This window comes from Leptodactylus fuscus, chromosome 7 (genome assembly GCF_031893055.1).
Source record: "Leptodactylus fuscus isolate aLepFus1 chromosome 7, aLepFus1.hap2, whole genome shotgun sequence".
NCBI classification, from domain to species: Eukaryota; Metazoa; Chordata; class Amphibia; order Anura; family Leptodactylidae; genus Leptodactylus; species Leptodactylus fuscus.
Window position 1 is genome coordinate 77,589,889 of NC_134271.1, and position 15,427 is coordinate 77,605,315.

The following is a 15,427-nucleotide window of genomic DNA, read 5'->3' on the forward strand; positions in this document are numbered from 1 at the left end:
CTGATAGAGCCCCTTTAAAGTGAAAATTTATATACTTTCTTTTGCAATTGTCGGGAACTAGCAGTGCCATCCTTCTTTTTCCTCTTTTGGCTGTTTTTAGAAGACAGTATCACCTATAGTAGAATTAGATACAGCAGACAGCATCCCACTTGATAAGCTTAGATACATGGGTCAACAAACAGTATCAAACATTTCAGTCCTATATATATATACCCCGTCGGTCCCCGACAAGCTGATAACACCATCATATTGGTGTCTAATGGATGTGCGCAGAGTAATATATAGGTGAGTGGATGGAAGGCGCCACCTACTGGTGATCTGAGTATCTGCAGCTGTGCTCAGGACAAATTCCAGGAAGATAGGCGCAAGAGAGCAGTGCGCATGCGTAGTAGTGTTTAGAAAGAAAAAAAAAAAAAAAGCAATCCAAGCTCTTCCGCACCTGATCATGTGACAGGTTCTGTTCCATTCAGGATCTATTTGCTGCTGATCTCCGGGTGTGTGAGGTAAACCTATTATAGAAGGAGAAGGGGACGCAGGCAGCTAAAAGGGGGTGACTGATAGTAGTCCCACCACCTGCTTTATAGGAGTCATTTGTAATACAGCCCCCTTGCAATAGAGATATAGTGATCAGATTTGTAATATAGCCCCCCTGCAGTAGTATAGGGGGCAGATTTCTAATAGAGCCCCCTTGCAGTAGTATAGGGGGCAGATTTCTAATAGAGCCCCCTTGCAGTAGTTTAGGGGCAGATTTTTAGTAGAGCCCCCTGGTGTAGAAGTGTGGGGGCAGAATTGCCCCTTCTCCTTTTACTGCAGTGGGTACTATTACACCCATATTTCTGCAGTGTCCCTTATCCTTTTACTGCAGGGGTCTCTATTACAATTCTGCCCCTTATACTACCACTGCAGGGGTCTATGTTTCGCACTAATCACCAGCAGTGTCCCTTTTCCTTTTACTTCAGGGGTCTCTATTACAGTTTTGCCCATGTACTTCTAGTGCAGGCTCTATTACAATTCTGTACCTTATACTTCTGCATAGAGGTCTGTTATAATTTTGCCCCTTATAATTGTTCTGCAGGGAGTTCTGTTACAAATCTTCCCCTACACTTCTATTGCAGGGGTCTCTATTACAATAAAGCCCCCAGCGATAGTAGTCTTGGGGGCAGAATTACAAGAGAGCACCCCACAGTAAAAGATTAAGAGAACAGAATTATAGTAGACCTATCCTGTCAGTGTCAGCCATTTGTGAACAAGTCAGAGGTGGTCTATGGAAAAATAGAGGCGTTGGTGGTTTGGCCTACAGACTCCACAGTCTGCAACATAAGTATTGGTGTTGGTCGAACTGTAATATAATTCTGCAGAATAAGTAAGGTACTGTGACCGAGACTTGCGTTAGAAGTACGGAGCTTGAAATCTCTAATAGAATTTAAGTATGGGGGAAGATACAGCATAGTAATGGAGATGCCTGCAATATAAGTATGGGGAAGTACAACACAATAGTAGAGCCCTGATAGTATAAGTATTGGGATAGAATAAACAGTAATGCAAACCCCTGCAGAATAAATAAGGGGAAGGCAAAGTACAGCATTGTAATACAGATCCCTGAAGTATACGCAAGGGGGCACTCTCTAATACAGCCCCGTGCAATAAAATTATAGGCAGCAAATTGTAATAGAGCCCCCGCAATGTTTTAGTATTATTGTGGTAGAACTATAATATAGTTATGCGGTATAATTAAAGAAAGGCAGAACTCTGACCAAGACTAAAATTAGAAGTATGGGGGGTAAAACTGCAAAATAAATATGAGGGTCAGGGTACAGCACAGTAATAGAGCCCCCTGCAATATAAGTATTGGGACTGGATACACCGTAATAGAAACCATGCAGTATAAATATGGGGAGAAAGGGCATGGTACAATACAGTAAAAAAAAATCCCCTGTGATATATATAATGGGAAGAGTCAGCACTAATAGAGCTCCTGGCAGTAAAATTATTGTGGGAGCAAAACTACAATAGAACCCCCTGCAGTATCAGTACAAGGGGGGCAGAACTGTAAAAACTGTGCAGTATAGGTCTGGGGTAGCTCCCTGTAGTGTGTGTGTGTGTGTATGTATATATATATATATATATATATATATATATATACAGTCCTATGAAAAAGTTTGGGCACCCCTATTAATCTTAATCATTTTTAGTTCTAAATATTTTGATGTTTGCAGCAGCCATTTCAGTTTGATATATCTAATAACTGATGGACACTGTAATATTTCAGGATTGAAATTAGGTTTATTGTACTAACAGAAAATGTGTAACATGCATTAAACCAAAATTTGACCTGTGCAAAAGTATGGGCACCTCAACAGAAAAGTGACATTAATATTTAGTAGATCCTCCTTTTACAAAGATAACAGCCTCTAGTCGCTTCCTGTAGCTTTTAATCAGTTCCTGGATCCTGGATGAAGGTATTCTGGACCATTCCTCTTTACAAAACAATTCAAGTTCAGTTAAGTTTGATGGTCGCCGAGCATGATGGTCGCCGAGCCCGCTTCAAATCATCCCATAGATGTTCAATGATATTCAGGTCTGGGGACTGGGATGGCCATTCCAGAACATTGTAATTGTTCCTCTGCATGAATGCCTGAGTCGATTTGGAGCGGTGTTTTGGATCATTGTCTTGCTGAAATATCCATCCCCGGCGTAACTTCAACTTCGTCACTGATTCTTGAACATTATTCTCAAGAATCTGCTGATACTGAGTGGAATCCATGCGACCCTCAATTTTAACAAGATTCCCGGTGCCGGCATTGGCCAAACAGCCCCAAAGCATGATGGAACCTCCACCAAATTTTACAGTGGGTAGCAAGTGTTTTTCTTGGAATGCTGTTTTTTTTGGACGCCATGCATAACGCCTTTTTGCATGACCAAACAACTCAATCTTTGTTTCATCAGTCCACAGGACCTTCTTCCAAAATGAAGCTGCCTTGTCCAAATGTGCTTTTGCATACCTCAGGCGACTCTGTTTGTGGCGTGCTTGCAGAAACGGCTTCTTTCTCATCACTCTCCCATACAGCTTCTCCTTGTGCAAAGTGCGCTATATTGTTGACCGATGCACAGTGATACCATCTGCAGCAAGATGATGCTGCAGCTCTTTGGAGGTGATCTGTGGATTGTCCTTGACTGTTCTCACCATTCTTCTTCTCTGCTTTTCTGATATTTATCTTGGCCTGCCACTTCTGGGCTTAACAAGAACTGTCCCTGTGGTCTTCCATTACCTTACTATGTTCCTCACAGTGGAAACTGACAGGTTAAATCTCTGAGACAACTTTTTGTATCTTTCCCCTGAACAACTATGTTGAACAATCTTTGTTTTCAGATCATTTGAGAGCGGACTGTCCATGCTCGGCGACCATCAAACTTAACTGAACTTGTATTGTTTTGTAAAGAGGAATGGTCCAAAATACCTTCATCCAGGATCCAGGAACTGATTAAAAGCTACAGGAAGCGATTAGAGGATGTTATCTTTGCAAAAGGAGGATCTACTAAATATTAATGTCACTTTTCTGTTGAGGTGCCCATACTTTTGCACCGGTCAAATTTTGGTTTAATGCATATTGCACATTTTCTGTTAATACAATAAACCTCATTTCAATCCTGAAATATTACTGTGTCCATCAGTTATAAGATATATCAAACTGAAATGGCTGTTGCAAACACCAAAATATTTAGAACTAAAAATGATTAAGATTAATAGGGGTGCCCAAACTTTTTCATAGGACTGTATATATATATATATATATATGGACAGAACAGTAATAGGGCTTCCTACAGTATAATTATAGGGGCAGAAGTATAATAAATGCCTTGTATATAAATGAATATAGTGTGGCCCCAGAAACAGTAGATAATATGCTCTTACCCTCTACTCTAGAATCTCTGCACCCTCACCCTATATTTCTTGAATACTCTTGTGCAGGAGGCCAGCTCATTCGGACACATAAATTAGTCAGGATGGACGTGGACACAGATTGGACAGTTCTGGTTCTCACCTGTCAGCACAAAGACAGCGTCCAGGCATTCCAGAAAGGTGAGAGCTCCCCCTAAGCCAGATATCATCCTCATTCACACAATGTTCTATCACCTAGAGATCACAATACATTTTTTCCAGCAGACTAAAACTACTCCTCTTAGGCTTGCTTCACACTTGCGCTGGGCTCTTTGGGTTCCCGAGAGGATCCGAACGATGGAGAGCCCATCCCCTGAACAGTGGTTACTGGTTACCTGCGGACACCCGCAGATCTCATAGACTATAATAGGCTCCACCAGATGTTTTTCAGGTTTCCAATGTTTTTATACTGAAACTGACAGATAGAAAAATCTTCCGTGTTATATCATGGGACCAGATCGTGTGATTGTGCTTTACAGATGTTCACAGTCAATATATTGTGGGAAAGGTAGCTTGGTAGCAGCAATGGTGCAGACCCAACCAGTCAGAGACAGGGTCACAAAACTGTAGCAAACACGTTTATTTAAGAAAAAACAGCAAAATAAATAAACCTTCACGTCAGGCACAAAAAGGAGCAAAATAGAATGCAGCCTTAACAGTGTGAAACAAAATCCTGCTCGTCTGAGCGTTGACTAACCAATAAATACTAACTGTATGTGTGGTTTACTACCAGCCGCACGAGTCAATCAAAAAGAGCACAAGACCGTCTCACAGTGTCAGGACAGACCCAGGCACTTCCTCTCGCTCCCAGGATCTGCAGCCGTTTATGGGCCAGTAATGAGCCTAGGACCCACATCTAGAGCTGAGGCTTACTCAAGACCAGCACTGGACCACACTTCAGTTAGAAATCTGGGGGAGATTTGCAGGGTAATCCAATCTACAAAGACTGACAACATTCCTGACTCCAATGAATAATACTTCAATGCGTTTTGCTATGCTAATAATTGTGTAAGTTCATCAGGAGGATATTTCCAATAGTGCCCAAAGAAAAAAAAACAAAAGAAATTGCGGTTAAAACTGCAGTTCCAGTGTCCCAGATGGTAAGATATGTTACTATGTTCTATGCCGACGAGCGCGGTTTAAACACAGACTTTTAATCTGTAGGCTCAGCCCTCGAGACGCCCAATACTTGGCGTGTCCTAATAGGCTGTGCCCATCCATGACGTCACGGGACGTTCCCTTGGGAGTATCTTTATATAAAAAAAAAGCCCAGGGATGCCAATAGCCAATACCAAGAAGGCGAAGCTTCTCAGTAAACTTTTACACCCAGTTGTGGCAAGATCCAATGTCTAGTCACAACTGTAATCATCTACATATCTGACATGTGAGGCATAACTGCATGCCGAGTTTTGTATCAATCTGACACTTTTACCTGAGTGCTTTAGTTTTTATTTTTTTGTGTACTTTATGTTGTTTATTCTATACTGATTCTAAGTTATACTTTGTTTTATGCTCCAGGGCTGCACTTACTATAATACTGGTGGAGTCATTGTGTATATACGTTACTTATTGTATATTGCTTTTAATATGTATACTCACTGACTCTAGGACAACTATTGTAATGTATGTAAAGTGTACAGTGACTCTCCTAGAATAGTGAGTGCAGCTGGTAGTATAAGGCAGAATGTAGCTCAGGATAAGCGCAAGATAAGTCATGTAATTTTCAGTAAGTATACAGTGATTCCACCAACAGAATAGTGAGTGCAGCTCTAGAGTATTATACAGCATTCCATCAGTTCATCATTGTTTTCCTAGAATTAGAGATCAGACAACGCCGGGGTCTTTTACCTGCTGACACCCTTATACTGACTGTGGAAGACCCCCAAGCTCATGTGGGAAGTGGCGGAGCCACTCTGAATGCCCTCCTGGTTGCTGCAGAGCATCTCAGTGCACGGAATGGATACACGGTGAGGTGGTATGTCTATATGTAATGACATACACTGCAGATATACCAAACATATCAGCTGTATTCATGATATCACTTTCATTGCAGGTAGTTTCTTCGGACGTCCTACAAGGGGTGCGGCTGCTCATTCTACACACCGTAAGTGACAACCTGTGTGTGTGGAGGTGCATTTGTGGTTGAGGTTGGGATTAACAGTTCATTGTCCTTCCCTTACAGGGTCGGGATTTCCTGTTTGATGACTGTGGACGAGGTTTCACCACCCTCCCTGTAGAGGATCCCCAGATGCCAGTGGAGTATGTCACCTGTAACATGGACAGTCTGCTGACCACACTAAGGTACCAGGTAAGGTGTTAGTTCTGTGGGCAAGCATCTTTGGTGATTAGTTAATGGGTAATAATAACAGTGGCATTGTCCATAATTTGTGATTTATTATTTGACACCTCATTCCACCTTTCCTAGCTATGTCCTGAGTCTCCTCCTGGTGTTTGGATTTGCAGCATGGACATGACACTGACTCTTCATACCACACCACGTGAGTTTGCAGATCGCTTTTAGGGCTAAACCCCCTTTTTGCTTATTGATGGTTGCCAGTACCAGGCATCACCGCCCTCTACCCACTGCTCACTGCAAGCCTCTGACCCTCTCCAATTTGCTTATCAAAGTAGCCGCAGAACATCTCTCCAACCACTGTTTACTGCTGGCCTTCTTATGCAAGGCCCCTGCAGTTTGCTGAAATTTTCCCTGACCTCATGGACTCAAATTGACTACAGTGGTTATAACTAGACTCTGGCATAAATATGGCACATCTTAGGTACATCCTGACTTATCTAATTTCTGCTAAATATTTTTCAATTTGATAGACAGCAGGCATGGCTTCTCCAAAAAGAGGCTGTGGCTTAAAGGCTCTCAACTTTTGGCTCAAAGTAAGCCAACTAATATAAACTTTGACTACACAGTCTAAAGATATACTAAATTTAAAGAGATTTTCCAGGAATTAGCATAAATAACAAAAATAAAAATGTCAATGTATAACTGGAAAAAAAATGCCACTGCTCTTCTGTATGTAAAACAGAAAGGTTGTGCTTCTCCACCATTTTTTAGTAATATTCAGCATCATCCACTTAAGTCTGAGGCATTTTCAGGCTGCCTGTGTAAATTTACTAAAGTTAGTAAATCTATGTATGGAACATACAGGCATCGACTGGATGCAGTTTCGCGGGGCTTGTGTCATCTCTTTGCCAGGAACCATGGAATATGCCAGAAACCATGGTGTGTATCTCACAGATAAGCAGGTAAATAGAAGCAACCGTTTTCTTCAACCTTGTATTTCTCTCCTATAAGTGGTTACGCTCTCATTTTCCATTTCATTTTTAAAGGGGATTGTGAAAGACATCATATACCGTGGTTCTCCTGAACGGATTCGGGCATGTCTCCTGGATGATCAGCACGTTCCACTGGTAGCATCTACATGGCGCCTACACACACTTTCCACGATCTTTTCAACCTTAACTATCTCTTATTCTACTTTGTCTCCACTCTTTGTTCATTCTCGGCTGTCTCTTATTTTACTCCGCAATTGTATTTTTACTTTGCATTTCTTTCTCTGTCTTGCAGGTTTCAGGCATAGTCTTCATTTCCACAGAGACAGCAGAACGTTTCCTAAGCACTCTGGCTGCTGCCCCCCTGGATGGCTGCACTTACCAGGGTCTGGATTCTGGAGCTGAACCCCTTGAGGTGAGTGTTTCTGTGTGTCTAAGCCCTAGGGGAGTTTTATGCTGACTGTCACACTGATTCCCAGGTGTCTCTATTCCTGGACGTTTTGATGAGCATGTGCCATGATGTTACTGAAGAGACATTCCTGAACAGGAGTGATCACACCATCAAGTTAAGAAATGCACGGGCCATCCTGTGGAAGGAGCTACATGACCTCCCTTTAAGTATGGGTAGGTTAAACAAGAGTAACAGAAGAACCCCTATTGTCCGTCATCATTTGTAGGGGAATAGATCATATTGACCTTCACGTTTCTGCCCACAGTGTACATTCCAGATGGCAGCTATGAATACCTTTCTTCATGTGCTCGTGAGCACATTGCAAATTTGGTCAGATTGGCCTCAGAAGGGGGCTACCACAGCAAGATGGCACATTCTTCAGTTACGGTACGATAATGGGGGACATTTGCTAGAGTCAGAGGGATCTGAACATGGCATGGCATTTTAGTGCTATCCCTTTAACTAAGTGTATCTGAGTGATTTCATGTCTGCATTTAGCATCCTGAGCTGGTTGAAGATGGAAGTTGTGTGATCAACAGCTACTTGAGCGGAGAGGTATCTGTGTCCTGTGGAAGTGTTATTCAGAACTGTCACCTACAGGTAAACCACATACGAGTGCCACAGCTCTCCTAGTGGGAGGGACATCGGCATCATATCACTCCCAATAAGCAACCCTGCACTTTTTACAATACTTAATTCTCTTCTGTTCCCATATCACTACCGTTTACTGTTCCTCCTCCTGTTTTCTTTTCAAAATATTTAAAAGAATGTTCCAGGTTCATTATTTATGACTCCTTTGATCAGCAGTTCTCAGCAGGCTCTAGTATTAAAACTAAATCACATAACCGAGATATAAAGACACTTGTTTCTAAGTGATGGCCATGCTGAGTGCTTTTCTCTTGAATAGAAACTAAGCAGCAGTAACCCATTACAGCCACTTCCCAGAAAATAGAGCTATGCTTCTGGCAGCAGAGGGTGCTGAGAACAGCTGATCAGTGGGGGTGTCTAACCCCACCAATCTGTTGTTGACAACCTATCTTAAGGACAGGTTATCAATATTCACAATAATAGAAAATCCCTTTACTGTCTCTCTTTTGATCCTTATGTCACAACCACTCACTGACCCTCTTCCAATACTTATGGTACCACATCTCACCTTCCCTCCTACAGTCCTCTTATCACATTACCCAATTCCCCTCCTTGGGTCCTCATGTTGCCAGCAATAACCTGAAGCGACATACTACTTTTCCCTTTGTTCCTCACATCACTTTCTTCAGGCAGGATATATACATTCTTTGATTATATCTTGATTTGACAGGGTCCCTTGTGTGTGGGCAGTGGATGTCTCCTGACAGGGATAGACCATTTGGCATCTTCAGAGCTTCAAGGGCATCAGCTTAAAGAAGTTATTCTACAAGCACATCCTATACGAGTCCAGTCATTGCCATTGACTGTGTACAGTCTTCTGGGGACACATGACTACCTAGAGGTATGGTCCACCTCTTGTTCCCTTCTGGCTGGGTATTCGTAGATACACAGAGTAGTGTGTGCTAAACCCTAATACCATTTGTATGTTGTGTTCTCCAGCTCCTGGCTGATAGGGGTTCCCCTACATTTCTTAATATGCCTTGGAATGAATTCTTTAAGACTACAGGGATCTGGTGAGTGGTGGTGCAGCTTGTAGTTTTCAGCATCCATCTTTTCTTGTGTACATTCAGTGTTTTCCTTCATGCTTTGCTTACAGTGAGAGCGACCTCTGGGGCCATGAGCGCAGCACTGAACGGAGCGTGTTAACTGCCCCCTTGTTCCCTGTTCTTCACCCATCTCAGACTCTTGGGGTTGGAAATGTGCTGTGGTTCCTTAATACACAGGAGCAAAACAGACATCATCAACTTCAGCTCTGGCGCAGTTCCTGGCGAATGTCTTGGGAGCAAATACGGCAGCACCGTGACCAAGAGAGATCACTGCAGGCTCGAAGGGAGCTGTTTTTTAGCCAGGCTCAGGAAAAAGTACAGAGGATTCTTCTGGGCAGGGAGGAGAGGAGTTTAATGCCTATAATCAGAGCGGCTGTGCTGGACGGCACCCATCTGAAGCTGCTAGACACATTGGATACTGGTAAGACTTTCACACTGATCTATTTTCCACATAGGGCATTACAGATGAAAAAATGCCTGCAACTTGTGTCTGTGGAAAACAGTTTAATGTGCTATAGACATCGCTCAGGTTTTTACTCATATGGTCACTGAGTAATAAATGCGAAAAGCAAAGAGAATCTCCAGTCAGGACCAAGACAATATAGTATTGTTACTAACGTGCACATCTACAAGTAATCAGTTTAAAGGGGTCACTCCTCTCTTCTTCCAGTGCTCCTGCTGTCCTTTTTTTTTTTTAACAAATGGCTAGCATGCAGTCACTGCAGTCATAGGCCATATTTCTGATGTGAATTCATGACTCCCATCAAATTTTTTTTAAAAAGGTGGATAACCCTTTTAAGGCTGAGGCTCCGCGTTGTGGAATGGAAGATTATATAGATAATCTATTTTCCCTTAGTCCAAACAGCAGCACAAGAATGGGGAATGGGGTATTCCTGCCCCTTTGTGCTGTTAGGACAGGTGGAAATTTTAGTTAGCAATCACAAACTCCTTATAAGAGGTCAGAGAGGAAATGGGAGGGAGCCTTGTGCTGCTGTTTGGACTAAGGGAAAACAGTTTATCTAAAACAGTTTTATCTTTTATCTAAAAACAGTTTTATCTTCCATTCCCCCCTACGTCCAACAGCAGCACAAGAATGGTGAGATAACAAGCATAATCCCTTACGGAGAGACCTCTTGGCATGTGGATGCCAAAACCGAACGCCCAAAGGCGACAGCCTCTGGACTACGCCAGTCTAATCTATATTGTTTTACGAATGTCAGATGAGAATACCATGTGACTGCTGCGCAAAGCTGATCCAGGGAGAGAGAGCGTCTCTCAGCCCAAGAGGTTGCAACTGCCTTGATGGAATGGGCAAGTACAAACTCAGGGGCATGCAAACCCTGAGTGTGGAAGGAGCAAAAAATTGCCTCCTTAATCCATCTAGATAAGGTGGTCTTGGAAGCTTTAGCTCCCCTGTTGTGCCCAAAGATGTTGACCAGGAAATTCTCAGACTTCCTGAAAGAAGAAGTTCGCTTAAGGTAGATTCGGAGGCACCTTACCAGTTCCAAGGTATGTAATCTCTCCTCCTCCACAGAGGAGGGAGAGGGGAAAAAAGATGGTAGAGAAATTACCTGATTGATGTTCTGAGTAGATGGAACCTTTGGCAAAACCCCCCGAACAAACCTAAGCTGCCTTTGTCGGGGAAAAAAGGCAGGTAGGGCTCCAAGGTGGCCAACCCCCTGGAGCACACTGACCCTCTTGGCTGAAGTTATAGCCAGAAGAAACGTTATCTTATAAGAGAGATATTTAATTCTACCTGTAACAGAGGTTCAAAGGGAGCATCACATAACCCCTGAAGGACTGAGGCCAAACTGCTGAGTTAAGACGATAGAAGAGTAACTCAACAAATACGCCAAAGACACAAATAAATAAATAAATCGGCGTCTCTGTAAATCCTCAGCTCCCTGGGCCGGAAGTGACGCGGGGAGCACAACAAACAAAAGCCGCCGGCCGGAAACAAGGCCGGCCGGTGAAAATACCGCTTTAGAAAGAGAGGGGAATGCGAGTTGCTCTCCCTCCTTGCCCCGCACAAACGCCAGCGGGACAGCAAGAAGATGTCAGCAAGCAATGATAAACCCAACCTGCAGAAACGGACCCCCCCAGGGACAAAGCCCCCAGAGGCCCAGACAAGGAGGAGAACAGACCTAGGATCAAAAAGGACCCCAGGTATAGTAAGAAAAACAAGGGGGAGACAGACCTCTCTCCCCCCACCTGTCCACACACAGGACAGAAAAAAACACGGGGAAGGGAGTCTCTCTGACCTCTTATAGGGAGTTTGTGATTGCTAATTAAAATTTCCACCTGTTCTAACAACACACAGGGGCAGGAATACCTCATTCCCCATTCTTGTGCGGCTGTTGTAGATTTTGTAATGTTTTTTTAAGCCAAAGACAAAAATGTCTATAAAACTAATAGGAAATATTTAGAGAGCTCTTATACTTATATTTTCTGCTCAATCCACTTTTGGCATTAGCTCAAAAAAATCTGCAACAAAAAAGCTGCATTTCCACAACATGGGGCTACAGACTAACACAGGTTTCTTGTTATTGTAGTGGCCTCCATGACTGATGACGCTGGGGTTGCTGCACGAGCCCTTGCCTGTGTGGCAGACGTCCTGGGCTTTATGGCAGGCAGAGAAGGAGGACTGAGAAGTGGGCCAGCAGCTAATAAAGCCTGGGCTCCTGCCTACCTACTGCTGGAAAAAGGCAACGTGACACAGGGTGTGAAATTGCTGGCTGAAGAGCGAAAGAGGTGGCTGAACAGGTAAATGAAAGTCTACAATAGGGTATTAATTGGATATTCCCATCTCTGACTTTAATAGCAAAAACCTGAGGATAAGAATGTGCAGGTAATATAGATTTAGGAAACAGCAAAACATAAAGAGGTGTTTGCTTCACTGCAAAGGTTTAACCATTTAATGCTCCTCAGCTCTCATATTCCAGATTTAACTATGATACTCTGCAGCTGTAGACTGGCATGGCTGCACACTTACACTTATGGCTCTTACAAGACTTTTTGCCCCAATGTAGACCAGCAATGCTGATTCGTGCTGCTCGTCATTATGAGGGAGCGGAGCAAATTTTAATTCGCAGAGCGGTGATGTCTTCCTTCAAGTTTGTATCTATTGGTGACAAAGAGCTACCTCCTCAGGGTCGGTGGGTGACTGCAGCATGTCCAGCGCGCATTGATTTGTCTGGTAAGTTATGACAGTAAAGCCCACAATCAGACACTTTTCTCCCTCTCATTTTATTATATAGTCATGACTTGATCATGGGGATAATGTCACTCTACCAAATCAGTTCTCTCTACGCTGCGCTGACGAGGTCCAACCAGACCGAAATGGCCGACCGTAGCTGAGAAACTGACTTGGTAAAAATCCCACATTATGCAGTAAAGGCTTCTGGGAAAGTCGGGCATGATGTTTAAGGTGCTTCCTATAGAGGGCAGCATAACAGAGGAACTGTCTCCCTATTTACATCTTGGAAGACAGATTTACATAATACTCCCATAGTCATGACTTATGACATTGCTTACATATGTTGCCAGGAGGCTGGAGTGATACCCCACCAATCACATACGAGCATGGTGGCGCCGTGGTCAACGTGGCCATGCTGGTTGATGGTCAGAGGCCAATGGGTGCTCGAGCTCGACGGATTCCAGATCCCTTGCTGCGTCTCTCCAGTAAGAGTGGCCCTCCTGGAGCTGAAATTTATACAGAGCTGACTTGTGGGAGTCTCAATGATCTGCAGGATTACTGCCAGCCTCAGGCTCCAGGTGATAAAGGAGCAGATATTTTGAATGTGCTGAGATTTCCTATTGATATCATTTGACATGTTGTCACCGCCTCCTCTTCCTCCTCCTCCTCAGGGGCGTTACTGAAAGCTGCCTTCATATGCTCCGGCACTGTGAACTTGATGTGCAAAAAGTCATTGCCTGAACAACTTGCTGAGAGATACGGTGGTGGATTTGAGCTGCGAACATGGTCTAACCTACCACATGGATCTGGTCTGGGTAAGTCATAAACATTTCCTTAAGTTTTTTTTTTTTTTTTTTCTTATTTTCCACTAGAGTGCCCAGAAAAGATGCAGTGGAGAAAACCTGTCTGTGCAATTTTAAGGCAAATCTACACTCAAATCTTCATGTAACGCAACCAGATTTTACAGAGGATTGGTAGCACTGAAATCTGTGCAGTAAAATTATGCCACATGTGAATTCCCACTAATGGACATCTCAAGGTTCCATACTGATTTAATACCTCTCAGTTTACGTGTGGTGTCTTCTTGAAGGAACAAGCAGCATTCTGGCTGGGGCAATAATGGCAGTACTGTATGAGGCATCTGGGAGGTCAGTGGATGAAGAATCTCTAATCCATGCTGTTCTTCACCTGGAGCAGGTTCTCACTACAGGTACAGCCTCTGTTGTGGACAGAATCATGTAAATTGCATAAAATGTGGACCCAGACAGCAGAAAATAAAGAGGCATTGAGGTGGACTTCCACCTCAGAGTCATTTTCATTATCCAGCCCTCTGGTCCCTCTATGGCAGAAAGCCACTTTCCTTCACCGATCAGCTCTAGATCTTGTGCTGCTGGTCCATAGTAAAATTAAGCAGGACTTTTTTCTTTTTCTCAGCATCCTGCCTCAGTCTCTGCCTCCCATTGAACACAGTGGGAGGCAGATTCAGGGCAGAAATGGTCCCTGATTTTGAGGCCAAAAATCAGTGCCAAAATTTTATATGTGAACACTGTTAGTTCTGTTGCATTACATTATATTTGTTTTGAGGGGGAGGCTGGCAAGACCAGGTCGGAGGGCTAATTCCAGGAGTGAAGATTGGCCGCTCAGCACCAGAACTTCCTCTTCACGTAATAGTTGAGAGACTTCTATTGCCTGATGGGTTTTTGGAAACTTTAAACCAGCACCTCCTGCTTGTGTATACAGGAAAAACACGCCTAGCCCGTAATTTGCTGCAGGTAAGGTATAGCTGTCACTTCAGCCTTCTGTCATCCTGTGTCCTTATTGAGAATCTTTATATTATTCACCTTCCAGATGACAATGGTTTATTTTGCATACTTACTGTAGGTACTGATAGGTTGTACAGAGGTGTCCACTGTCTCTTTCCTTTAGGATGTTCTAAGGAATTGGTATGCTCGCCTCCCTGACATCCTACAGAATGTGGACGCTCTTGTGAATAATGCTGAGCTCTGTGCAGAGTCCTTTCGGAGAGGTGATACTTTCCGTCATAATAGAGATGTGAGGAGCACATCAATCACATCATATTACTTATAATATAGGTTTGTTCTCTTTGTAGGGGATATGCAGCTACTTGGACGCTGTCTCTCTACATACTGGCAACAGAAGAAGTGCATGGCACCTGGCTGTGAGCCGCTGGCTGTAAGGAAAATAATGGACATATTGGAGCCATACGTGTATGGGCAGAGTCTAGCAGGGGCTGGTGGAGGTGGCTTCCTCTATATACTGACCAAAGAGCCAAACCAGAGAGATGTCCTACAGAGCCTGCTTGAGAAAACACAGGTATCTCACAGTACACAAGACTATAATCAGACCAGGATAGTAGTCCGCTCCAACACCAACAGTTGTAATTTCCAATAACTTTTTAATGTGAATCTGTTGTTTTCTAGGGTCTGGAAAGATGCAGCATCCACACTGTACAAGTGGAAACAGAAGCTTTCAAGGTACAGCTCGAAAATGATGAAGGTATTTCAGCATAGAAGGTGCCAGATCATAATTGCCTTCGATTGGAGAGATAGGTGGATCTCAGGATATAAAGGGTACAAGGGTTCTGTTGGTGCATGGGTAAAGCAGTGATTGGTTTCTACGACATGGTGAAGATACTGCGTACATGTACTGTAATGGTGCTCTCTACTGACAGGACATCATATGGTGGTTTATAGATTTGTTGAGAGCCCACCAGCATAATGAAAGAACGAATGAAGCAGCTCTGTGTGGTTTAATCTGGTATACAAAGGACTTTATTTAAACTTCTTGGAAGCTTCTGATTTAATTCAGTCTCAGGTCATTTTGTACATTGAAGTGCCTTG

At 43.4% G+C, this 15,427-nt stretch overlaps 1 protein-coding gene across 1 annotated transcript; it reads left to right on the forward strand.

Annotated features, from left to right (window-relative positions):
* The first annotated feature begins 451 nt into the window (after nt 1-451).
* Nucleotides 452-15,340, forward strand: FCSK (fucose kinase). The gene is made up of 24 exons (XM_075282200.1): nt 452-503; nt 3,971-4,081; nt 5,756-5,907; nt 5,994-6,044; nt 6,123-6,248; nt 6,366-6,438; nt 7,101-7,198; nt 7,283-7,363; nt 7,521-7,640; nt 7,705-7,849; nt 7,942-8,063; nt 8,175-8,276; nt 8,995-9,165; nt 9,264-9,337; nt 9,421-9,791; nt 11,923-12,133; nt 12,400-12,566; nt 12,917-13,144; nt 13,238-13,381; nt 13,657-13,776; nt 14,151-14,338; nt 14,493-14,592; nt 14,677-14,900; nt 15,008-15,340. Exons 2-24 carry the CDS (start codon nt 4,006-4,008, stop codon nt 15,095-15,097), a joined length of 3,234 nt encoding a protein of 1,077 aa, XP_075138301.1. The 5' UTR covers nt 452-503; nt 3,971-4,005; the 3' UTR covers nt 15,098-15,340.
* The last annotated feature ends 87 nt before the right edge of the window (nt 15,341-15,427 follow it).